Here is a 27,276-nt window from a genome sequence, read left to right as displayed (position 1 = left end):
AAAATCTCAGGTGCATTGTTAATCCACAAATTGGATAAACCGAATTCAGATAATAGAGTCCACTGTATATCAAATACATCAGCTGGCGCTTTGATTTTATAACATTGTGAACAAAAGAGAGGTGTTAACTGCAGCGTCACACACCTTGAGGGACACTAGTGGGGTGTTGGCTGCCTCCTTCTTGGCCATGAAGCACAGTTTCTTCATAAGCCAGGTCAAACAGGCTTGGCTTTTCTCAGTGGTTTCTGAAACAAAAGCAATCGTTAATTAAATGCAGTGATCAACGTATATGCTAAATAATTTACACTGACATTGTATTCTGCCTATGAGAAAGCATTGTGCCCGTTACATCCATGTATGATGTTTTGGCTGCTTTAAAAAGACTTGAGCTTTACTTTTTTTACTCTTTTCATTTTACCAGGAAAAGGCCAACTGAGCTCTATCTCTTTTTCAGAAGCGACCTGGCCACAAATGATAGCTCAACGAAGTGGCTTATCATGTGGAAATTTATAGCATCCATATACTCTAAAGGCAGGTTTCTAAATGTGGAGGGGAAAACTGGAGAACCTGGATACAAATCCACGCGACCACGGGGAGAGAGACATGCAAACTCCAAATATACAAGAGGTGTTAGGGTCGGGATCGAATTCACAACTTCCTGTGTATCAGGCGAGGTAATTCACATCTCTCCACTGTGGCCTCATGGTCAACAGACAGGATCTGATCATATAAACACGTATTACAGTAAATAATCGCTTAACCACATGCAACAAATTACATTTCTGCTCATGCTAAAGTCTCTCTCTCTCTTGTTCGTCCATCATAGTTGATGATGACCATGGCACGTTTGTCATTTTGTTGGGTTTTGATGAATGTGCAGATGGCTGAACAGGCCAATTAGAGCCCGGAATTCTCTGTGGCACACTGGACAGGTCAGCGAGGCTGTAGAGCTCTGAGGTGCAGCCACAAGTCTTTCCTTGGTAAATTAGCGCCGTTGCCTCTTCAAGATAGCACAGGAGCTTCTCCTGCTCTCACAGAGGACTGCACCGTCCTGTACTTTTCTTCTCCAGGCAGGTCGGTCCTGAGCTAGGGGTTCCCAGCTTTTCAGGTTGAATCCAAAGCTCTTCAAGGAAGCTTTAAGGGTGTCCTTGTAGCGCTTTTTGGGGCCACCTTGCGCTCACTTGCCATTCTTCAGCTCGCCAAAGAAGACTTGTTTTGGCAGTCTCGCGCAGGGCATTCTGGTCACGTGGCCAATCCATCCAAGCTGTTCCTTCGCAAGCAAAGTTGTGGATGCTGGGGATATTGGCCTTGCCGAGGACTTCCGTGTCAGGGATTCTGTCTTGCCACTTGATCCTCAGCAGTTTCCTCAGACAGCTCAAGTGGAGATGATTCAATTTCTTGGCATGGCGCTGGGAGACTGTCCAGGCTTCGCACCCATACAGAAGAGTTGGTAACAGCCTGGTAGACCTTCAGTTTTGTTTCCTGCTTGATGCCAGTCCTTTCCCATACCGAGTCACGAAGACGTCCAAAAGCTGCACTGGCCTTGACAATCCTGATGTTAACTTCATCATCTATGTGCACAGCACGAGACAGAGTACTACCAAGGTAAGTAAACTTGTCAACGGCTAAAAGCTTTTGCCCATTCACAAAGATGGTGAGCTCAGTGTAGGGTTTCCCAGGAGCAGGTTGGTATAGGACTTCAGTCTTCTTTGTGCTGATTGTTAGGCCGAAGTTGTTACAAGCTGAGGAGAAGTGGTCCATACTGTCCTGTAGATCTTTATTTGAGCCAGCAGCCAGAGCACAGCCATCAGCAAACAAAAGTTCTCAAACGGTGACTTCCTCCACTCTAGTTTTGGCTTGCATCCTCCGCAGATTGAATAGCCCACCGTCGAAACGGTAGATGAAGCTAATCCGAGTTTTGTGGTTCTGGAATGAGTCTTGCAGCATGGCAGAAAACACCATGCTGAAGAGCATTGGCACTAAAACGCAGCCTTGCTTCACCCCGTTTGTGATTGGGAATGGATCAGAGAGTTCTTGCTGGTCTCTGACGCTAGCCATCATGCCATCATGGAGTTTTCGCACGATGCCAATGAACTTGTCTGGACACCCATACGTGGCCATGATCTTCCATAGGCCCTCCCGGCTGACTGTGTCAAATGCTTTTGTTAGATCAATGAAAGCCATATATAGATCAGCATTTTGTTCTTGGAATTTCTCCTGTAACTGCCGGGCAGTGAATACCATGTCAGTGGTTCTGCGGTCTTTTCTGAAACCACACTCACTCTCAGGTAGCAGACTCTGGTCTAGGTGGACAATTAGGCGGTTCTGAAGGATTCTTCCCGAGATTTTGCTAGTGATTGATTGCATGGAGATGCCTCGATGGTTGTCGCAGGCCTGCCGATTGCCTTTCCTCTTATATAGATGGATTATAGAGGCATCCTTGAACTCATGGGGAACGGCTTCTAATTTCCACAGAGACTGGAAGAGGTCGGTCAGTTTCTCGGCAAAGCGAGGCCCTCCAGCCTTGTAGATTTCCGCTGGAATGGCATCGGACCCTGTAGCTTTGCCTGATAAGAGGAGGCTTATGGCTTTGCTGGTTTCCTCAATGGATGGTACAACAGCAAGGGACTGGTTTATTTCAACTTGAGGCAGTCTCGCAATTGCCTCCTCATTTATGCATGATGGCTGGTTGAGGACTGCGCTGAAGTGTTCAGCCCACCTTGCAAGTATTTTGTCCTTCTCTGTGAGGAGTGTTGTTCCATCTGCATTCAAGAGAGGTGAAGTTCCTGAGTGTTTCGGACCATAGACCTGCTTGAGTGCATCATAGAGGCACTTGGTGTTGTCACCGTCAGCGTAAGACTGAATCTCCTCAGCTTTTGCGCACAGCCAGGTGTCTAGCATGAGTCTCCGCTGGACAATCCTGCGAATGTTGAGGCAGTTTTCTTTAAGCTTGAGCTGCTGTCTTTCATATATGCTTTATGCAGGTGATGTTTTTCGTCAAGGAGTGCTTGGATTTCTGCATCGTTCTCATCAAACCAATCTTGATGTGTACGTAAGGGAACACCAAGTCATTCAAGGGCTGTAGAATGCAGCACGGTCTTAAGAGCAGTCCAGTCTGCCTCAGCGTCTACATGCTCGAAGCTTAGAGACTCCAGGTGATGGTCTAGAGCAGGGGTCCTCAAACTACGGCCCGCGGGCCACATGCGGCCCGCCGAGGACATTTATCCGGCCCATGGTCACTAATTGGGCTGCGCTTGTGAGCACTAATTGGGCTGCGCTGGTGAGCACTAATTGGGCTGCGCTGGTGAGCACTCATTGGGCTGCGGTGGTGGGCACTGATTGGGCTGCGGTGGCGAGCACTGATTTGGCTGTGCTGGTGAGCACTGATTGAGCTGCGGCGGTGGGCACTGATTGAGCTGCGGCGGTGGGCACTCATTGGGCTGCGCTGGTGAATGGTTCAATGGGCCAATTGACTGGACTTGCCCCCCAGGCCTAAGGTTGCCAGCCCTCCCCTGGCTGCGCTTGACTGACTCTCCCTCCCTCAGCTCCCTCACTTGTCCCTCGGCTCCACTCCCAGTGATATTCCTGTGTTCTGGGGATGTACTGCGATCTGTGAACAAAACTGCAGGTGTAATTAACTTTTTAATGGCACCCGCACCAGTGTGAGCCTGGGGTAAAAGCGGAGTTCCCCCAATCAGACTGCATTGATGGGCAGTGCAGTCTGTATGTCTCTGTGTGGGCAAAGTTATTGCTGGTATATTGTTTTTGTAGCGCTGTATATATATTGGTATTTTACTAATAGCAATTTTGACTCCCTAGGAAACAATGATGTCAAGAAAGAGAAAAATTGACTCGGAGTGAAGGATATTCAAAGAACAGTGGACTTATGATTACTTTTTCATGCAGTACAAGGAAAGAGCTGTGTGTCTGATATGACAGAATATAGTGTCTGTGTTCAAAGAATACAATTTACGTCGACACTATCAAAACTCAACATAAAGATAAATATGATTGTTTGGTTGGAGAAGTGAGAAAAGATAAAATATTAAAACTGAAAAATACATTAACAACTCAGCAAAATACTTTTGTGAAGCAGAAGCAGCTAAATATTTCATCACTGCGAGCAAGTTTTCAAGTTGCCAAGCTAATAGCGTGCACTGGCAGACCATTCGTGGAGGGAGAATTTGTTAAAGAATGCCTTCTTTCTGTTGCCAAAAAGATGTGTCCAGAGAAGGCCGATTTATTTAGTACAGTGAGTCTTTCAGGACCTACAACTACACGGAGGATTGAAGAAATGGGAGACAATTTGCATCAGCATTTGCAAAACTCCACAAAAAAAACTTTCCTATTTTTCCTTGGCACTCAACGAAAGCAATGATGTTCGTGATTCTGCACAACTTCTAATTTTTATTCGTGGGACGAATGACAATTTCAAAGTCACAGAAGAGCTTGCTGCACTGCAAAGCCTCAAAGGAACAACTACAGGAGAGGATATCTATGAAAAGTTTGCCAAACTGTGAATGGTTTGGAGCTGAACTGGGCTAAACTAGCCAGTGTGACAACTGATGGTGCTCCTAGCATGGTGGGGTCTAAGAAAGGAGTAATTGCTCGCATTAACCAAGAGATGGACAAACATAACCATTCTCATCCAATCGCCATACACTGCCTCATCCACCAACAAGCGCTGTGTAGTAAATCACTGAAGTGGGACTCTGTTATGAAAATTGTGGTATCTTGTGTTAACTTCATTAGAGCTCATGCACTAAACCACAGACAATTTCAGGAATTTCTGTCTGAACTAAATGTTGACTATGAAGATGTTCTGTACCACACAGAAGTCCGTTGGCTGAGTCGAGGGAGAGTTTTGAAACGTTTCTATGACTTACTTCCACAGATTACAGCTTTTCTGCTTTCAAAAAACAAAGAAGTACCAGAGCTCAATGATGCAGAATGGAAATGGCACCTTGTCTTTCTGACAGATGTAACAGAGCTACTCAACAGTTTCAATGTGCAACTTCAAGGAAAGGGGAAGCTCATCTGTGATATGCAATCACATGTCAAAGCATTTGAAGTAAAATTAGGCCTCCTCATCAAACAAGTTAAGGAGGAAAACTTCTGCCATCTCCCCACAACTCAAAATCTGTTAGCGGAAAAAACATTGGTTGCAATTCCCAAACAAAACATGTGTGGATTCACTGGAAAAATTGCAAAAGGAGTTCCAATTTAGATTTAAAGAGCTTCATCTCCATGAACAGGACATACAGCTTTTCCGTAACCCATTTTCTATTGACATTGAAAATGTGGATACAATTTACCAAATGGAACTGGCTGAACTGCAGAATTGTGACTCTCTGAAAGACGCATTCAAGTCAAGCAGCCTTCATAATTTCTATGCATCTCTCCCCTCTGAGACATATCCTCATCTCAGGAACCATGCACTCAAAATGGCAACCATCTTTGGCAGCACTTATGTCTGTGAACAGACTTTTTCCAGAATGAAACATTTGAAATCTCCAACCAGATCTAGACTAACGGATGCACACTTGCATCACTTGTTACGACTAGCAGTGACAAATATGGAACCGGACATTGACCATCTCATTAGCCAAAAGCAGGCCCATAGTTCCCTTTGAAATACTGGCAAGTTTGTTGATTTAACTTTACTTGTTCTTCATTTTAAATATTGTATTTGTTCCCGTTTTGTTTCTTCACTTCAAAATAAGATATATGCAGTGTGCATAGGAATTTGTTCATAGTTTTTTTTTAACTATAGTCCGGCCCTCTAACGGTCTGAGGGACAGTGAACTGGCCCCCTGTTTAAAAAGTTTGAGGACCCCTGGTCTAGAGCCTCAACAAAGGCCAGTCTGGTGTGTTCCTGTTGGATGTTAAGACGTTTGACGTCTTTTCCTTGTGGGTGTCTGGGAGGCTTAATACGGATGTTAAGTTTGGAGATAAGACGATGGTCAGTCCAACATTCAGCACCACACATTGCCTTGGTCACCCTGAAATCGTGCCGGTCGCTCCTCCTCATGATGATGTAGTCAATCAAGTGCCAGTGGTGTGAACGAGGATGCATCCATGAAGTTTTCTTGTGCTTTGGTAGTTGGAAAATCATGTTGGTGATGAGCAGGTCAAATTCAGAGCATATTTTCAGCAGCAGAAGGCTGTTGCTGTTACATTTTCCAATGCCATGTGCACCCATGACTCCAGTCCATCATTGATGGTCACTTGCCACTCTGGCATTGAAGTCACCAAGTATCAGGAGTTTGTCAGAGCTGGCTGTGGCAGCAATAATGACTTCCAGGTGATTATAAAACTTGGTTTTGATCTCGTCAGAGTTGTTCATGGTAGGGGCATAGGCACGGATGATGGTGGCCTTTTTTCCCATTAGGTGGAGCTTTAGGGTCATTAAACAGTCGTTTATACCCTTGGGTAGGCTTGCCAGTTTGTTGACCAGGTGGTTTTTTACTGCAAAACCAACATCAGCATCACGTCTCTCCTCCTGACCTCGTCCGCTCCAGAAGAATGTGTAGCCTGCACCCACTTCAGTCACCTGTCCAGTATTGGCAAGTCGGGTCTGACTAAGGGCAGCAACATCCACATTATATCTGGCTAGCTCTCTGCCCACGAGGGCGGTGCGTCTCTCAGGTCTTTTTGATCCGGATGTGTCCATCAAAGTGCGCACATTCCAGGTGCCAACAGTGAGTGGTATCACTTTGGTCTTTTTTATTTGTTTTTCGACCGCAGGTATGGGATCCCACCAGCTGCGGTAGGCTGGCCAGGATGTTTTGAAGCAGGCAATGTTTAGGGTACCTGTTCTAACCCTTTCCTCACTATGGAGGTGAGCAGTGTGTTCCTGAATAGGGCTGCTCAGTCACTCAGGGTGCTGCCGGACTTCACTGCTGCTTCAGTCCAATGAGGGAACGACCAATATCCTGAACCGCCTGCGTGCAGGTTTGCAGCTACAGCTTCCAGCATATCTGTGCCTGCTGCTTCGTCGCTCACCCATCGCCACAGGCCTTGGATAATGACGATGGTAAAAAAATGCCATGACTTGTGCAGAGAACTTGGATTTAAGTGAGGGTGATTTGCGCAGCATCAACCTCACTCTCTCGACCAGACCCATCTGTACCGAGTGGCAAGACGTAGTCAAGACGACTGGAGATGGTCCTGGTTGCAGTGGAAGGTCCAAAGACCCTTTTGGTGGAATTTCCTCCACCAGGGGTTCCACATGCCCAGGCTCAGACAAGCTGAGTTTTCCGGGTTAGTGAACCGCCGCCCGGGGTTCGGCGTTGGCAGCTGCTGACTGTACCGACTCACCAGGGATGTTGAGCCTGGTGTGTTGTCAGCTGCTGACTGTAGCGACTCACCAGGGATGTTGAGCCTGGTGTGTTGTCAGCTGCTGACTGTAGCGACTCACCAGGGATGTTGAGCCTGGTGTGTTGGCAGCTGCTGACAGTAGCGACTCACCAGGGATGTTGAGCCTGGTGTGCACCTACGGTAGAAGCTAGAGGGCTGGCCCAGATGGAACAAGCCTGAGGCACAACTAGCTGGTCATAGGAAAGTAGGTTTCCTCTCAAGTGCAGCGTGGGTGCTTGAATGGTTTAAATTATCCATCCCAATAGTGGAGACGAGTCGCCTCCACCACCCGCTGGCTTCCCAAAGAGTGGAACCCAATTTGTTGCCTTTAGCAGGATGAAGAACTGCGTTGACCCACAACCGAGATTTGTTGAATTTAAATGTAGGCGTTGAATCTCATTGCTTCTTAAGGCGCTTTCTCTCTGGCGGGTCCTGCTCTACCCAATTCCACTAATTAACCTTATGGCACATAGGAAAAACCAGAGGCAGATTTAATCTATTTCTGTATTTGCCTCTGCTGACCACCTCGCATATGCGAGTCGTTTGCTCTACAGAGCCACCATTTTGTCTTCCTAGATCCAAGGGCTGGCCACAAGTTGGACTCTCCTACGCCACAGGGCACCGACTTCTGCAGTTCCTGCGATTTGTCCCACGCCGAGCCCTGTCCAAAGCAACATCATCAATCCAAGCCCTTCTGGGTCTGCCTTGGCCTCACTTACCCAGAACCAAGTATTGAATGACCATCTCCAGGCAGTCTCCCGGGCTCTCTCAGTATGTGCCACACAATATTGCATTTTGTATAGGATTATGCGTAAACTAAATTTTAATTTTTATTTTACCACTGAGCTATATAGCAATTTTTCAGAAGTGACCTGGCGATCACAAATGATAGCTCAACGAAGTGGAAATGTATTGCAGCCAAATACTGTAAATACATGTTTCTAAATGTGGAGAGAAAAAGCAGAAGACCCGGAGAAAAATCCACACGACCAAGGGGAGAGATATGCAAACTCTAAAGGTACTAACGTCAGGGTTGGGATTGAACCCACGACCTGCTGCATACCAGGCAAAGTCGTTGCCATCTCATCACTGTGGCGCCCCAGTAACCACTGCTATAATGCAAAACCGGGGATACACGTGCCTCCCAAAAGTTCAAACAATAACCCAAGCAATACTTGCATTTATAAAACTTGTTTAAATTATGCTTACCCGCTTCTTTTCCTCCATCTCCTTCCTCTGCTCCGTCCTCTTCCCCATCCACGTCCATGTCTGTCCGTACGTCTGTCCCGACCGCCGTGGGTGGCGTCAAGTCGGCATGCAGCAGGTACATCACTCGCGAGAGGAAGATCAGATTCTTCACCACCTATTAAAAAAAAAAACTTCAGGTAAAAGATCCACATTCTACTACACTTTTATTTTTAATCAAAATGCAATACTATCACAACAATCTGAGCTTTTATTCTTTATTAAATACATATATGACTGTTTGGAATGACTACTTGGTGACAATGTCAAGGTACACCGGCTGATGTTAGAAGCAGGAGCTTCTTGACAACAGTGGCTTGGTAGTCATCAAGACTAATACAGACAGTCACCAACTTACAAACACCCAACTTACGAATCAGCTTCCATGAAATATATATTTTTTAACATTGACTTAAAACACGAACTCGCAAACTTAACCACGGAACTATTGTCTTCAGTGGAGCGATCCTCCATGAGATGTAATGAGTCAGCTTCGCACTGGGAGAATGTGTATGAAGGTTGAGTGTGCACGTGTGTACGTGCACGTGTGCGTGTATATTTTTGTGCATGCGTACCCCCGTGTGTGTTTGTGGGGAGCGGTAATGCAATGGTTAGCTTGCTTCGCTATGAACCTGGCGACCCGAGTTTAATTACCTCTCACGGCCAACACCGGTGACTCGCCACAGAGGAATCAAAGGCATGGTGGTAGCCACCCACCCCCTCGTGTGCCATGCCGGCCTTCATAGGTGCATGCTAATAGAACTTTCCCCAACAGTCTGTTAAGGCTACACGGGGGATCGTTGTTGTGTGTGCGTCTGTCTGTGTATGTGCGGAGCCAGGAGACTGAATCCTTACCCTTGTGACTCCTCCAGAAACAACGGTGCGGCAAAAACCCCCTACCTCCTCGTTGGTGGCAGATGGCAACGCTGTGGTGAGCAGTGCCGTGGGGGGAGGGCCAATTTAGATTGGCCATTCCCGTCATGGCATTTGTAACCACCACAGCAGCAAATGGGGCCTCTGGACGGGTGCGAGGGGCTTGTAACCCCTCCACCTAATTACCACTAAACCACGATTTAAAACTTTAAGCTTGTGCCGGAGGCCCTGTAGGGACAGGCGTCTATGACATCCCCTGGCCAAACCCCATTTGGCGGAGCCAGGAGACTGAATCCTTACCCTCGGGGCTCCTCCAGAAACAACAAAAAGCCACTTCGGATGGCCACGTGGAATGTTAGAATGCTCACTGCAGAGGAGAGGCTGCCACTCCTCTGTCGGGAGCTGGACCAGTACCACCTGGATCTCTGTGGTATTCAGGAGGTCCGGTGGACCGGCTCTGGCTCCTGCCACCATGAGGGGTGGACAGTCCTCTACTCGGTGCAGGAGACTGCCAAACAACAGGGAGTGGCCCTTCTTCTGAACAAAAGAATGAAGGGGGCGTGGGAGCGTGGCGGTGAGGTGTGGGAAGCTGTAAGCCACAGGCTACTTTGGGCTCGTCTTCCCATCAACCAGAGGCGAGGAGTGGTAGTCGTGGTTACTTATGCTGCCCCCGGGGACGAACATCCGTGGAGGGATGCAGGCAAGGCCGATGAGTCAGATGCCTTCTATGACCTCCTGTCACAGGTGCTGGCTAAAGTGGTCCCTCGGGATAGTCATCTTGTTGGGTGACTTCAATGCCCGAGTTGGTCATGATGCTAGCACCTGGTCTGGAGTGATTGGAAGACATGGGCCAGATCAGCTCAATAACAACAGAAGGAGGCTGCTAGATTTGTGTGCAGCCCATGGGCTTGTAACTACCAACATGCAGTTCCGGCATCAGTGCATCCACACAACATCATGGATACATGCCGGGTCCGAACAAGAACATCTGCTGGACTACATAGTGACGGAACAGCGGAAGCGTGCCCATGTCCTTGACACCAGGACCTACCGTGGAGCTGATCTGCCCACTGACCATCGACTTGCCATCTGTAAGATGCGCCTGCCATTCTTCCACTCCGGTGGTAGGTGTACACCCAGGACCCCATTCAAACCCATCGTGGCATTGTCTCAGCTAGCTGATGAAAGTTGCAAGTGAAAATTTCATCATCGCTTGCGGCTGGGGTTGGCATCGTACCCCACTCCTCCTGACGTCGAGGGGAAATGGGCGAGGTTTAGGACTGTGGCGCATGCAGCTGCAATGGTTGCTTTGGGTACATGGTCCAAACCTCCTCAGAGATCCTGGCTGACAGAGGAGGTGTTCAGGCTGGCTGAGAAAAAGCGACAGGCCCACCTCTCATCGTCTACAGCATCCCATGTCAGAGAATGAGGAGACTTACCACAGCCTTCGCTCAGAGGTTTGGAGAGCCGTGAGGCACTGCAAGGATGGTTGGTGGTACACGGGTTGCTGAGGAGATGGAGTCTGCCTCAATGGCCCACGATTACAAATCGCTCTTTAATTCCATCAAAAAAGTAACCTGCAGTGCCACACCTATTACCATAATTAGGGGAAAAAACGGTGATCCAATCTCTGACCCCCAGGAACAGGTTTGCAGATTTGCTGACCATTTCTGTGAGGTCCTGGGGGAGGGGAAATCCCTCAGCGTGGAAAACATCGTGGAAAAAAGTGGGGATGACCCAGCTGAGGCTGCGGTGCCTCAAATATTGGAAGAAGTCACCCCCTGTGAGTGTCTGGCTGAGGTGCCATCTGTTGAGGAAGTACTGAAAGTGATCCAGAGCCTGAGACCAGGAAAGGCACCGGACAGAGATGATCTCCCAAGCAAAATGCTGAGGGAGGGTGGCGTTTGTGCACAGACTGCCCTACATGATATCATAACAACAGTCTAGACCACTGGACGGGTTCTGCAGGATTGGAAGGATGCCCTGGTGGTCCCCCTCTTTAAGAAGGGGGACTGCACACAGAATGTAACAACTACAGGGGAATCTCACTTCTCAGTGTGCCGGGAAAGGTCCTGGCAAGAATTATTTAACATTGCCTTGCCAAGCACGCTGAGGAGAGGCTTGCAGAGCCCCAAATGTGGTTTCAGGAAAGGGCGGTCCTGCACAGATGCCATATTTTCTGTCCGTCTGCTACAGCAGAGGTATAGGGAATTCCAACAAGGCCTCCATCTCTGCTTTATTGACCTGGTCAAGGCCTATGATACCATCAGTAGGCCTGGGCTCTGGGTTGTTCTTCGTCCTTTCAGAGTCCCTGACCCTCTGCTCACGATCATTACGGACCTTCATTTATGATGGTGAGCGGGCCCGGGTAAAACTACGTGGCCGGGAGTCGGAGCCATTCCCTGTACACCTTGGGGTGCGACAGGGATGTCCTCTGGCTCCCACATTATTTAACGTATATTTCGACCACATAGGTCGTGAAGCCTTCAATAGCTGTACCGGAGGAATTTTCATCTGGTACAGATACAATCGGAAGCTGATTGATGCCCGGGTGCGGTCAAGGGATGGCTCCCTATTGCTCAACCATGTTACATATGCCGATGAACTGGTAATTGCTGCTCACTCAGAGGAGAAGTTGTAGGCGCTGCTGCTGAATCTGGAGCTTGCCACTAAGAGGTGGGGACTTACCATTAGCCCCACCAAAACTAAGCACCTGCCTGGGTATATTGTACCATCGGACACTCCAACCCCACAACGCCCAATTGGTGATAGGGCAGTTGTGGAGAGAGTGGAGAGTTTCCCATACCTGGGCAGTGTGCTTATGACCGGCTCTGCTTTGACAACAGAGGTCTCACTGCGAATCAGTCGAGCGGCATTATCTTTTCATCGGTTGCGTAACGCTGTGTGCAAGCTACCTGGTCTGTCACTCCGCACAAAGCTTCAGGTCTTCTCGGCCAGTCATTCCCTCCTTTCTCTACGCTTGCAAAATGTGGACCCCCCTAATGGAACATCTTCGCCGGTTCGAAACATTTCGGCTGGCCTGCCTACGATCCATCCTGGGTTTAACTTGGCTGGATTGTGTGAGGAGCTCACATATCCTTGAAAGATCTTGACAAAGTCCCACCGGTGAGCTCCTCAGGCAGGAAAGGCTGCGTTGGCTAGGTCATGTAGCCCGCATACCCAGACACCATATGCCTAAACAGCTTTTGTTCGGCCGGATCGAGGGGGCTAAACGGGCGCGGCACGGGCTAGAGAAGAGATGGAGTGATATGGTACAGGAGAATGTGGAGCTGAGTGGATTTGCTGATGACTGGTACCAGCGGTGTCAAGATCGGCCTCTGTGGAGGAGGCTCGTGAAGGACGCTACCGGGCAGTTGGAGGCAGTCGCCCTCCAACGACAACGGAGGGGGGAAGAGCGACGCTCACAACAATGAGCGGAACGCCTGGCTAAAGCACAGCTAGTTGGCACAGCAGGGGGCACAGGTGGTGCATCAGCCACTCATCTCAGTCAGTCGACTGGTGGCACCTGGGTCTGCCGCTCCGTGACTTCCTGCCAACGGGCGTTCGACACTTCACGTGGTCTCAACGTACACATAGCCTGGCACAAGCGTCGTGGTGACGTCACCGCCACTTAGTGGCGAATGGCGGTTGTTGTGTCTGCAATAGTTGTGACTCATTGCTCACCTTTCGACAAGCAAGCCAGCATCGGGACTCAAGGTAAGTGAAAATACGTCTTTTATGTTACTTTATTTTGTTTTATTTACTAAATACAATCTTTATTCCAGTATTATATGCAAATCTACAATATATATTATTTATGAGTTTAACAGTGCTTCACTTTTTTGAGGAACCTCAACATACCGTATAACACTTACGAATGGGCCTCAGGAATGGAAGTCGTTCGTAAGTCTAGGACATTAATACGCTGCATCTTACTTGGGACTGTGTCAAAACAGATCAGCCTCTTAGAAAGCAAAATAGATAAGCAGACAACATGTCTCCTTTGTAAAACTGTCTCTACATATCAAAAACACAAGTTTATTACAAAACCTGTCGGCCGCACAGCTTTCTGGGAGTGCATACATTCTTACAAAGCAGGCTGATGAGCAGACAGGTAAAAGGCAAGGGAGTGGGAAGTGACGGACATCTGGAGTACAGGAAGGAAAATTTAAAGTGAAAGTGTTTGGGGACGTATTAATTGCTAAACTTCAAGTGTTTGTTGTATTGTGACTTTCGGTTCAGAACATTAAATCCCTTCAGCCCCATATTAACCCATCTGACTGCGCAATTCAGCTTCATGTGAGAAAACGTACAGTACCAAATAAAAGGTATGAAATATTAATTCATAATAAAGGTGCTGAGAGCAGAGAGGGGGGATTAATTGTAATCATGTAACAATGGATAATGTTAATGTTGAACAGATGGGTTAAAGTGATCACATCATCTAGCTCTGTTTAAGACCTGAAGCAGGTAGATATCTTCACAATTCTGGAAAAATTGCCGGATGAAGCTGGATGTAATTACCAGGGAAACGTCGTACTCAATTGTAAATGTTGTGGATTTACTCTCCAACACACCAGTGGGCTGAACTAGTAACGAATTGGCACGTTTTGTTTACATGACAAACCTTACTAATTGGCTGTATCAGAGAGTGGTGGGTTAACGACACATTTATATTTACGCGATCTAACCCCAAAAAAAACTCTATTATGAATATTGGTTGCGAAAGCCTACGTGTTAAACTGAAATATTATTTATTGCTTTGCTGCTTGGTCTGATCAAGGAAATAGTTAATTTTGCTGACTTGCTATGAACTCAAGAGTTTGTTCTACCTTATAGTGGGTAGGAGTGGTGGCTCAGTGATTAGCACACTGCGCTATGACCCTGTTGACCCCAGTTTGATTGCCGGCCATTGCTAACAACTTAGCAAGTGAGATCTGAAGAGTTCCTGAGCACCCCGCATGAACAAACGCGCACTCACTAGCACGGTGAAGTATGGTCAAACAACCCCCACAACCGAGAGTGTGTAAGGAAGGCCCTCAATCAGCAAAAGATTGACCAAGAGCTGTATATTTTGCAACATATATAGTGTTATGCAACAAACCTTCTATTGCTTCTGTCCATGTGGGATTATTACATGAATGATTTTGAATGGGATTTCGGTACTTAGGTGATGTCAGAGAATGGTACAGTGCAAAAACTGCCAGTTACCTGCTCTCCAAGGTCTGGACTCAGGAACTTGGACTGGAGTTGGAAGCAAAATGCTTTGACAAGCTCCTTCACCTGTGAACAGACACGGCGCACGAGCTGAGAATCATGACCAGGAACCACATTAATATGAAACGTCATCTTCAAGGCGGCACTGGTGGACACTGGTGAAATGGGCATGACTCCCTCCCAATCGTATCAGAGACAAATCCTTAGATTGGCTTCCAGAGTGGGCAATTGCTCAACAGGTAAGACGCATGTTCTCATGCATATTCACCTCGCTGGCTGTGCATCCCAGCATGTACAATGAAAGTTTGATGCTTCATAAATACAAAAAATACTTTAGTTGCAGTAAAGTGCAAAACACCACAACAGAAACATGGTCTCATTCAAATGTAGGCCTGAAATCACAGTGACATCAGTGTGCTATGGTAATGCACTTGTGTCCATAACTTCAAAGTCTTTATCTCATTCATGCAGATTAAAATACAAATCAGACAGCCTGGAAAACATGGCCTAAGTATCTAAAGCAAGCAATTGTTTTTTTGGATTATGTTAATAACCCCAATCTCTCTCTAATCTCTCCTATTAACAGTGCTAATCTCCCATTAACACTACTGCCGTGTGCATGTGCAGCGACATGCGGCGACGGAAGCTCATTTACTTTGACATGCTAATCTCTCCCTAATCTCTCTCTCCCTAATCTCTCTCTCCCTAATCTGCCACATTAACACAACTGATGTACTTGCATGCGGGGATGAGACTCCATTCCAGCTCGGACCCCGCAAGCTTGCCCTTGGACTACAACCCCCTTAAACATATATAACCCCTTGTTATAGCAGCTCTCTCGCTGTGTTCTTCCTAGTTCAGCAGTTCTACTGCTGGATTCTGTTTCGCACGATGACGATCGCTTGTGTTGCGATCGAAACGTCGTGATATATTACTTTTATTTCATTTTTCTACCTACGTGACTTTACCGAAAGAACCAAAGAGTATTACGATTCAGTATGACAAGCAAGGTTACCAGCACAGAACAATGCAGGCATCACACCCAAAGGGTAGGCGCATAAGATTGGGGTAGGACCTACCAGACAGCTACACTCCACAAGCTAAGCACTGCCACAAAGGTAAGCCTAATAAAGTCCTCCAGCAAAAGGCTTCCATCCAGGGAGTTTCCAAAAAAGGCCAACACTCTACCAGTCAGAAGAATGCCTTTGGTCATCAGAGGAATGTAGGAGTGCATCACAGGCTACGACGTTCTTCAGCCCTGCACTTACCAATGGTAGTGTTGGTCTGATCGATGCCGAGTGTTCAAGTGACCAAAGGACTTTAATGCTTCGAGCAATATTGTTGCTGTGCCGCACATCTACAATAGTTTTAGTGTCCGATATTTTCCCAGAAAAACCTCAGAGAGTTACAAGACTCCAGGCGGCGTGGGTCTCTACAATGGGAAGCAGCTGGAATACCCGGCCACAACTCACACGCGCACACACATGGGATAACATCCAGAGCTCTGCACAGATAGCTTCCATAAATCACTTGTTGTCCTGCCAGCTGAGTCCTGAGCCATCTTGGAGAGTGTAAAGGTTGCATCCAAATATTACATAAACAGATTTTGCTGCAAATAAATTATTTGTCACAGATTTTAGAAAATGACATTTATTGCAAATATGGTTTCAATAAAAAAACATCAGGAATAACAAAACTCCACCCCATGAAGACGAGCCGATTATTTTCAACTTATAAGAAAGCAGGGTTATACCTTGGTGTTCAAATCATGAACAATGTAGTCCTTTTTGGAGGCCGATGCCATCTCCAGTTGTTTAGCTTGTGCGACGAGTTCTTCGGGATTCCATGTAGCAAAGAGCAGTCCAAAGAGCTGGCACGCGGCCAGGCGAACCCAGGAGTGCGGCTGCTGCAGGTGAGCCTGCACGCTTGCTGCAGGTCCACAAACGCCACACACATAACAAAAAACACAGGTTACTGTGCCTTACTTTTTATTAATGACAAACATTCTGTCGGGTGGCTTACACTTTTTTCATAACTGCACCTAGGATCATGGATTTTTGCTTGTTCACCAACGACATACTTGCGCTGCACTGTACTTAACTGAGTGTGTGCTCAACCCTAACATATACGGAAAGATTGCACAAATGTTGGGGAAATTCCTTTTCCCGCTCTGGGCGTCCAGGTGCCATAAAAACCTGGCTTGCGAGAAGGTGATACCGCAAAATTGCAGACTGACATCATGTGTGCCTTCTGCAAGGGTTTTTTCTCTGGGTGAACCCATTTTCTCCGACATGTATGAACACTCATCAATTGACTGAAAACATCTTCTGTATAGAGGTCTGCAGAGCTTGGGCAACTGTTGGCACCGACTCATTGCCTGGCTACCTTCTTGCTCCACTGTGGTTCCTCAGATTTCGAGATGCAATTGCATGAATCTGATATATAAAACTAGATATTATTATTGTAAACATGTCAGTGTTTTATGAATTATTATTGATAATGTACGCCACAATTTATGACAGAGTTTATTGAATTTTATATGGCTGCTTATGTTTAAAAATCAGATAAATATTCTGACAATAAATGCACCATACTTTGCTGCTACACTTTAAAACATGACATTGTTATTTCTTAACTTTACTTTTGTGTGGAAGAGTAGGCCAAAGTACTCTCGAGAGGCACTCAAGAGCTCACTCGTAGAAGCCCTCCTGCAATCAGTGGTGTAATAAAGACATTGCAGGGCTGCCCCCTGTTGTATATATAGGCCTTTTTCCAAAAAATAATATTAAGAATACTTCTGCCAATATTTTTTGAATAATCAATCGCGGGGTCGCTTGGAGCAAAAGGGGGTGATGCGAAACCCTCTCCTCACGAGCAGCAACCTTTCACACTCGGGACCAGAGAGCCGGAGATAAGCCATAAACCAGGCAGCGAAAACCAAACGGGCAAGTTTTTTTTAGGTTATTTTAATACAACGGTTAAAAGTTCAAAACAAAGATTAAGTCGATATCGTAGTCTGCCAACACACTCACCCAGATGAAAAACCAGACTGCAGTCACATTGGTGGCCTTGATTTATTAATTACAGTGGAACCTCGGTATACGTCGTTAATTCGTTACAGAAGGTAGGACTAATACCAAAAATGACGTATACCAAACGAATTTTTCTCATAAGAAATAAAGGAAACAGAAATAATCCGTTCCAGAGGAAAAGAAATTATATTTTATATGGCATATTATACATTAATGGGGTTGTATAAAATAATTTCGACAATAATTACTAAAATACCTACAGAAGCCACGTGACCGCGCTGCTGCCAGCTGCGCTGGTCACGTGGCGTGCCTCAACCCCGCACGTCACGCGCGCCTCGACCCGGGGCTCCACCCTCCATGGGGGCAGCCCCCCACGTCCCCCGCCCCTCTCTCCCACGCCACCCCTCCCCCACGTCCCCCGCCCCTCTCCCCCACGCCACCCCACCCCTCTCGCTTTGTTTCAGTCGTGAACGGGGCATACGCGGGTATTGTACGCGGTGACTCATCCCGACCCAGACAAGTTCTAGCAAACGCGTCGTATCCCAAGCAATACGTCGTATCCCAAGACATTTTTTCTCTCGAAAAAACACGACGTACTCCAAATTCGACGTATTCCAAAGCGGTCGTATACCGAGGTTCCACTGTACCTTATTTTACTCCCATTCACCTCACATATTGTCTCTTGTTGTATCTTGCTATCTACGTGACCTTACCAAAAACCAAGGAATATGAATACCAGCAGTCAAGAAAGCTTAAGTGAGAACTTAGTTACATCTAACCTCAGGACATCAAAATATAACTCGAGTAAAACAGCACAATCCCTGGATACAGACAGACAACAAAGGGTAACAAAACCATAGGAATATACGTGGTAATAACCATGATAAATCACAAATCTTGAATAAACATAAAGCCACTAATAATTATGAAATATTGGACCGAGGGTCATCCAGAAGAATAAAAGGCGAAATAAGTCAACCACACATAACCAAGATAAAATGCATCTCATAGAGAGAGCCTCCCAACCAACTTTGTCTCCCAGCAGCTGCTTCCATTTATGGCGGGATGGCTGAGGAAGGCGACAGGAACCAGGCTTTGATGAAACTTATATTACCTCAATAAAATCAGAACACGTACACACACACACGTCCCCCGGCAGGCTGAGAGCGAAATCAAAGGAAGTTCCGGTCCTTTGTGAGAAGGCGAGCCGAGGGGAGATAACTTCAGATATAACCAAAGACCAGACCCATACATTGATGCTACTGCTATTCCAGCCAGCGACAGAAGATCACCACCAGCTACAGAAGACTACACAACACAGAAGGGCTCTGCAATCAACCAAGGATGGCGAGGCTTGCTGAGTAGCGATGTGTCACCCAGTGCGAGTTCAGCGCTGACAGAAGAAGTATCGCTCGAAAGTCATTCTACACTGAGTGCCAGCTCCCAAGGGCAGCTGCAGCTCGAGTTGAACTGACGAGCAACGTCAAGCAATCAACCTCGAGAAAGGGCGGAAAGCGGCAAGCATCGACCAAGCCAGCATCGCAGAGAACCAGCTGCACGCACAACCGAGCACCGCCAGAGAGCACGGAGCCGGAGAGAGCGCGCAGCAGTGTCGCCAGCGCCAACGAGCACAGGTGTCAGCTTGCCAGCGGACGAGCGGCAAGAGCGATCGAGCATCTTCAAGGACAAGCATCGTGCCGACGCAGCTCATCCAGCAGTGGAGGGAGCCGGCAGCTGCCAGCAGATACGCCCCGAGCGAGAGAAAGCGCGTGCAACCAGCTCATCCAGCAGTGGAGGGAGCCGACAGCTAACAGCAGACACGCCCCGAGCGAGAGGGAGCAACGAAGCTGTTCGTTTGACACGCCCACATTCACACGCTACCACGCATCGCCCGGCGTCTGTTTGATGCAAAGAATTGATCCAGGGAACCAAACCACACATACACATAAACATACCCGGACTAATAATAAGGATCAAGGAGACAAATCCCCACACACACATGAAACACATACCCGGACTGATAATAAGAAGACTAATGATAAGGGTGCGTCAACTATTAGTGATAACGAAGAAGATCGCTGCCCAATGAGTTACGTGGATACGGTCACTTTGAAGTATTTTAGTCGTTTCTTTATTTTTAATTGCATAAAATATTACCTGTGAATTCATCGATGAAAACGAAACGTTTAGAAACCTACGTTACGAACCTATACACTCGCAGGGAGAATATTGTGTAAAATGTTTCTTTTGATCACAGAATCTTGCCAGAGAATTTAATGAAGCCTTAGCCAATTGATAAGCATCTGCTTAAGCAGACATACTGCCGCACACCATTGTTTAAAGACAAGTCGTTAAATACATAATCTTACCGATGAATTAATTGACGCATACTTTGCCTTCGGGATGTTTCTTTATTGCCGTTCGTATGAATATCGTCACATACATGTTTAAGGACTTTTTCCTATCGCCGTATATGCTCGCGTTACTCCGAGGATTTAATCGATTGTTCTGATTACCCAGTTTGACAACGTAATCACTGAGGGTTAAATGTACGGATCAATGAGGAGAACATCTCCAGGAGTACTGTATTAACAATTCCAAGCATAAGAGTTCGCATATTAGAGTCTATGTTTTTGTTTAGAATTAAAGTTGCTTAACACAGAAGAGTCTGAGTGGTGCCTTCCTAAGTTCATGCATAATAATCTTAATTATAAGAACTGTATCCTGCGGTGAGATTTGAATTTGGAGACCTGCCATAAACACACTAAGACATAATCAGTAAATGTTAAAGCGAGAATAATTGTATTATCCCGACTGAAGGGAAACTGGTGGTGATGGTATCACATGTCATAAACAGAAGCATGTCGACTTACTTTGGTTCAGTATGTTTTGAATACAAGAAGATAATAGATGCACCATGCCATTGTAGGGCTAAATTCATGAAAATCCCCAAAAAGATGTATAGCTATACCAAGCATACCAATGCTATAAAGCCATCTGCCTTTCAAATACCTGAACCCAGCCACAATCTCCGTGACACTTTGACTTCTGTTACAATATCATTTAACCCAAGACACAGTGGCTTAGATTGATCCTTATACTGGTAGGAACGAAGTGAACCAGCCTACAATAGATGATATCGTCCGTCCGTCCGTGTAGTAACATCGCCCCCTACTGCAAACACTTGGCAGGACCCTACAAAAACCTTTAAGACTCAGTGATGCTTTCCTGGCTAAACAAGTGTAACATTCCCTTATAATTCCCTGAGATAGCTTTTAATTAAAACATTTTTCCTGGCTAAACAAGTGTAACATTTCCTTATAATTCCCTGAGATAGCTTTTAATTAAAACATTTACATTCAAAATTAACTCACAGCGGCCTAAAGCCTACAGCTAGGCCTAAAGCCTAGAACTAGGCCTCAAACTCTCCCTTCGTATCGTACCCCCGCGTGTGAAAGGGAGTTAATGTTTAACAATGTAACATTCCATGATGTTTTTAAATAGAAACATTTATATTTAAAGCTTTAACATTAATAAATAAAACATTTAAATTAAAAATTAACTCACAGCGGCCTAAAGCCTACAGCTAGGCCTAAAGCCTAAAATTAGGCCTCAAACTCTCCCTTCGTATCGTACCCCCGCGTGTGTGAAAGGGAGTTAATGTTTCACAATGTTACATTCCCTGATGTTTTTAAATAGAAACATTTAAATTACAAGCTTTTACATAAATAATTAAAACATTTAAATAAAAAATTAACTCACAGCGGCCTAAAGCCTACAGCTAGGCCTAAAGCCTAGAACTAGGCCTCAAACTCTCCCTTCGTATCGTCCGATTAGGTGTAGCAACATCGCCCCCTACTGCAAACACTTGGCAGGACCCTACAAAAACCTTTAGACTCAGTGGGGCTTTCCTGGCTAAACAAGTGTAATAATACATTATGTTTATATTCTTTGGTTATTCGTTCCTACCAGCCCACCCCGCAGGGTCCTGTTAACAATAATCACGTGAGTGTAAATTTTATATGAGTAACAAAGCCGCTTCTCGCCACAAACCCTGGCGTAGAGTCATGTTCGACGAGGACTGGGACCGACCGCTCTTACCCCAGATGGTGTTCATATTTTTCCTGTGCGTTGCCGAGAAGACCAAAGGGCAACCCTTTAGGATCTTGGACAGAAGCGTCAGAAGGGCAAAGAGCAGGTGGTCGGCAGCATTTTCCTGCGTCTTCTTTTCCACCTGAACAAAAACACGCAGAAGTTGCTACTGATACCATCCAAGCAAATACATATACGACAAAATATCACTTGTATTATGGCCACAAAATGCAAATGTTGAAGAGATATTAAATCTACACAGGCACTTTTCTAAATCGATTAAACTGCAAAAATGAGTAGGGATGTTTTAAGGAAACTGTAAAATCGATGGTTCGAATGAAAAGGTCGACAGTTCGAATGAACGGAGTAGAAACGCACCACACGTGAATTACATGACATAATGGGACAAAAGCTGAAGGGAAGGGATGAAGAAAGGACCAGGTGGGGTTTACAGATTTCAACTACTTGTTAGAGCACACCTTTTTCTCAGGTGCCCACAGGAAGAAAAGTAAATGCTTACATTCTCGTGATTGCTGGGCTGCAGGTCTTGCGCTATGCAGGGCAGCAGCGATGTCAGGCGACGGTCAAACTCTGCGCCCTCCACCTCCACAAACAGCCCACATGCGTGCGCTGCCAGTTGCCGCATGGGCACCTGTGTAGACGTGAACGATTGAACGCGTTAAACACTATACACCAGTGGACACTTATTTATGCACGAGCCACACAGAGTGGCACGACTCTTTTTCAGGATGGTCCTGCATTATGTTTTTATTTCAAGATTTTAAAGCCAATTTGTCAGCATTTATACCAGTTGGAGGAAACCGGAGCTCCTGGAGAAATATAAAGCATGCAAGGGTGCAACACTCTATCCCTGTACAAATGGAAACAGATAGTCATGATACTCTTAGTTCTTTCAGTAAAGTCACGTAGGTAAAAAATGAAATTAAAATAAATAAAAAATAAATTGTTTTATTTTCATAAAAAATGAAATTAAAATTAATAAAAATAAATTGTTTTATTTTTATTAATTTTAATTTCATTTTTTACCTACGTGACTTTACTGAAAGCTTCAAATCTAGATAGTCATGAGTCAAATTGCTGTATTTCCTTCTTCTAGCGAGCCAGGGTATATGTATGGCCACTTCGATGTCCATGAGAAAGGAGTTTCACAACGTTTGTGCGATCCACCAACATAGGCGTGCATAGCCACCGCTGAATACAGAATGCATAACTACATTAAACAAATCGAGTGACTGCTTAAAAGGTTGGCCACATGGAAATAGATAAACAATAACATGACAGAAGCTACCAGAAAAAAATCCCGTTTACTGAATAATTCCAAAATGTATAAGCAACAGCAAGTTGAATATGAAAAAACAAGAATAGATTTTTCCTACCTATTCTTGGCATAAAAAATGTATTCCATGATATAGCTGCTCATCCCGAGCTATAAATGCTCTGATAGTGCATTGTCTTTGTACTGTTCAGCTTTGGCGTTCTCTGGTCTGACACTGGTGAGACTAGGCCACAAAGAAGGCTGTCTCTGGTGTAGGCCAATCAGTTTCAAAGACAACACACATTATCAGAGCATGTTTGTTTGCATGTTCACTGCAAGTACGTGTGGTTAATGCAGATTTCATTCCTTGAAAAAGATATCTATTTGTTTGAACATCTTAACACCTCCCGTTTAATTTCCAGAAACGGTAAACCTATTCTTATTTTTTATAAATACTTATTGAGTCCACATACTATAGATTAATACATTGTACAAACCTCATGTTCTGACTTTTGCAAGCTATCACAAATGTATTTTATGGATGATAGTAAGATAAAATCCACTACCTTTTGGAATAAATCGGAGTGTATATTAACAGAAATGTATGGATGAGTAGGATCAAACCTTTAAAAAAAATTATCACATAGAATCTAAAAAAAAATCATACTTTGAGACTGGCAAAAAAGGTCCCATGACAGAGCAAGCTGAATGTTGAACTACAAGATCCTTATCCTCACCGTCCAACCAATCCATGGCCTAGCCCAGGGGTGGGCACACTTTTTGACTCGCGGGCCACAATGGGTTCTAAAATTTGACAGACGGGCCAGACCAGGAACAGGTGGATGGAGTGTTTGTGTGAACTAATATAAATGACATGTAAAAATCATTACATGAAAGGATTTGTCCTTTAACAGGTAGCAAAGCATTTATTTGCAAGGCAATTTAACAAATTGCACGAACATGAACAATACAAAAACATGTTGTAACGTGACTGATCAAACATCATGAAAACATCTGAGCCCTGCGCCAAACCAATTACCTCACTTGAACTTCTTTATTATCTACATTAACAGGTTAGAGCAGCCATGCAGGCTGTGTTGTGGAGATTTGGCTTCAACCTCGCTGCAGCAACACATCATCACTTTCAGTTTCAGTGGGAACAGTGTTGTTGATCTCCCATTTTTGCCAGTGCATCCAAGTCTGGAGTTATTTTGGTTGTGGCAATTCTCAGGATAGATCTGAGGTGCTGATCCGTTAACTTTGATCTGTGACGGGCTTTGTTGGCGTTCATGACGCTGAATGTCTGCTCACACACATAAGTCAAGCCAAACAAAGTCAGTATCTTCTGTGCAGTCCTCCGGAGGTTTGGAAACGTGGCTCTGTTAAGTGAAGCATAAAAGTCATTCAGTTTAACAGAGTTGAACTTCTCCTTTAAGACGGAGTCAGACTGAAGATCTATCAGTTCCAACTGCAGCTCCTGTGGTGCTGTTTCAAGGTCTTGTGACAGGGGACAGGACACCAGCTGAAGTGACTGTTCAATTTTGATTTAAAGCTTTCGTGACTGCAGGGATTCGTCTTCTTGGTTCTTTCGGTAAAGTCACGTAGAAGCGAAGTAATAAAATAATAAAAATAAAACATAATAAAATTATTCTCACGACGTTTCGGCCACAACGCAAGCAGCCGTCCCTTCTACGTGACTTTACCGAAAGAACCAAGAAGGTGACTGTTCAATGCTTTCGAAATCAGAGAAACTAAGGCAGAATTCTCCATGCAGGTCCTCAAGTGATTTGCTGTATTTTTTTTGCGTTTCGCGGTGCCTCTTCCTGCATGGCAAGTGTGGGGAAATGAGCAAAAAATTTGTTCGCAATTTGTCCGGAGAACAAAGTGAGCTGGATTTGAAGGCTTTCACATGTTTGTACATGTCGTGAACAAACTGATATTTCCCCTGCAGTTTCACATTCAGCTCATTCATGTGTGAAAATATGTCCACAGCAAACGCAAAGTCACTAAGCCAGCTCTTGTCGCTTAGCTCAGGGAATTCGTCAGATTTCCCCATCAACTCCAAAAATGCGATGATATCTTCTTTCAGCTCCCACACTTGTTGTAACACTTTCCCCAAACTTAACCAGCGGACACGAGAGTGGTACAGCAAGTCCTGATGATCCGCATCAGTTTCCTCCAGGAAGGTAATACACTGACGGTGCTGAAGTCCCCTTGCTCGTATAAAGTTCACAAGTTTTACGACTGGATTCACGACACGATTAAGCTGCAATACAGACTTACACAGGGATTCCTATTGGATGATGCAGTGAAGGAAAATAAGATCCTGGACATGGTTTTCCTCTTTCACTTTATCCTGGATTCTTTTCAGCAGCCCAACATTTTTTCCAGTTAAATTTGTCGATCCATCCATTGTGACATTGACAAGTTTACTACGAGGTAGCGTCATTCTTTCGATGACAGCAGATACCTGGTTATACAAGTCCTCTCCCCGCGTTGTTCCTTTCAGGGACTCGATGGTCAAAACCTCCTCTGTTATCGCAAAACTGTCAATGCCTCGGATAAAAATGAGGAGCTGAGCAGTGTATTTTACGTCCGTACTTTCATCCAGTGCTAGTGAATATAATTCAAAGGAATCAGACTTTTTGTTTAATTGACTGGCTATATTTTGTTATCAATCAGTTCCACACGGCGAGTCACAGTCCTGCGTGATAAGCTGACTTTTTCAAATTTGCTTTTGATCTCCGGACACAAGATGTCTGCTGTCTGTACCATGCATTATTTTATAAACTTGCCTTCGGAGAAAGTGGTAATGAGTGGTAATGTTGGTGAGAAGAAGCTTTTAAAGAAAATTTAAATCGAAGTGAAGAAGGAAATTATTGAAAAGTTTGTATAATTAATGATTTTTTTAACTTTAATTATGTGTTCTGTGCTTAAAATTCTTTTAAAAAACTGTGGGGTCTAGAATGGACTCGTGAAATTTGGAGAGAACTCGGAGTTAAGTGTTGTTTGTTTTGTTGAATTACACAAAGCGTAACAGTTATGTATATAACTTTTGTTATATAAAATTCCTAGTAAGATATTAATTTTGTGAGTGTAGTCATACCCCTCCCCCCCATTCAAGCCGTAATTTAGAGAGCGAAAGCGCCGAGTACGTAAATCGCTAACATAAGAACCCGTTAATCTCTTCTCACATCATTCATACGATGATGCGGTGAAGTAAACGTTGATATATTACGGTGAATGCTTCCAAAAACAATACTGTACCCAAATATTACTGTTAACTTACTTTCAATAGAAACATGAATTGCTCATACGAATATTCTCTCTCTCTCAGAATCGACCGACTGATGTAGCAGACGAAACAATCATCTTGTTGAACGATTCTAAACCTTCATGTGGCAATGTTAGTTTTCTCTGTTATTCAAGGTGATCTCAGTGTTATTCAATGTTGTTACATTTAGTTTACTATTACACTGAATTCTATGGCGTAATTAACTATTTTTGTGCGTAATAATCTTTAAAAATATATATTTATATGGAGTTTGTAGGAGTCTGGAACGGATTAATTGTATTTACATACAATCCAATGGGGAAATTAGGTTCGAGTCACGACCAAATCGGGTTGGACAAGTTCGGCGGGCCGGATTAAAAAGTCCAACTGGCCGTATACGCCCCGCGGGCCGTAGTTTGCCCATGTCTGACCTAGCCCCTCCTCTTCTCCCCATCTCTCTGAACTTCACCCAATCACCCCCAGCCCACTCCCTTCACTGACTGTGGCCTCCCCCCCTCCTTGATCCCAAGGATCTACTACTCCGCTAAGGGATGGCTTTTTCTCTGTTAGCCACAACACCCTCACCCCACTGGAACCCTAACCCCTAAGCAACTCTGCCTGGTCCCCTATGTGCTTACACGTCTCTCCTCGAAACGTTTCCTTTGTTACCTCACGCTTTCAGACCCACGCAAATGGTTCTTTTCTCTCACTCGGTGCCTTTCCATTCCCACCCCGTTCTCGTCCTGGGCACTTCTACGCTCTCAGATGCTTGTTGCCTCATGGCTGGATTAGAAAATGTAAGTTGTTGTTGTTCTTCTTCTTGGTTCTTTCGGTAAAGTCACGTAGAAGGGAAGTAATAAAATAATAAAAAGAAAACATAATAAAATAATTCTCACAACGTTTCGGCC

At 45.2% G+C, this 27,276-nt stretch overlaps 1 protein-coding gene across 2 annotated transcripts in view; it reads right to left on the bottom strand.

Annotated features, from left to right (window-relative positions):
• Positions 1–27,276, bottom strand: part of UTP20 (UTP20 small subunit processome component) — a 116,636-nt gene that overhangs the window by 4,255 nt on the left and 85,105 nt on the right. For both annotated transcript variants that reach the window (XM_078596680.1, XM_078596679.1), the window contains exons 55-60: positions 22,339–22,470; positions 21,828–21,960; positions 16,448–16,623; positions 14,689–14,760; positions 8,569–8,722; positions 145–245 (exon numbers count right to left, since the gene is read on the bottom strand). In XM_078596680.1, the coding sequence (XP_078452806.1) occupies positions 145–245; positions 8,569–8,722; positions 14,689–14,760; positions 16,448–16,623; positions 21,828–21,960; positions 22,339–22,470 (768 nt within the window). The remainder of the gene's footprint in view (positions 1–144; positions 246–8,568; positions 8,723–14,688; positions 14,761–16,447; positions 16,624–21,827; positions 21,961–22,338; positions 22,471–27,276) is intronic.

The sequence above is a fragment of the Lampetra planeri genome, chromosome 8 (genome assembly GCF_965212315.1).
Source record: "Lampetra planeri chromosome 8, kcLamPlan1.2.h2, whole genome shotgun sequence".
Classification (NCBI taxonomy): domain Eukaryota; kingdom Metazoa; phylum Chordata; class Hyperoartia; order Petromyzontiformes; family Petromyzontidae; genus Lampetra; species Lampetra planeri.
Note: the sequence above shows the minus strand (reverse complement) of the source record. Positions and strands in the feature narration are given on the sequence as shown.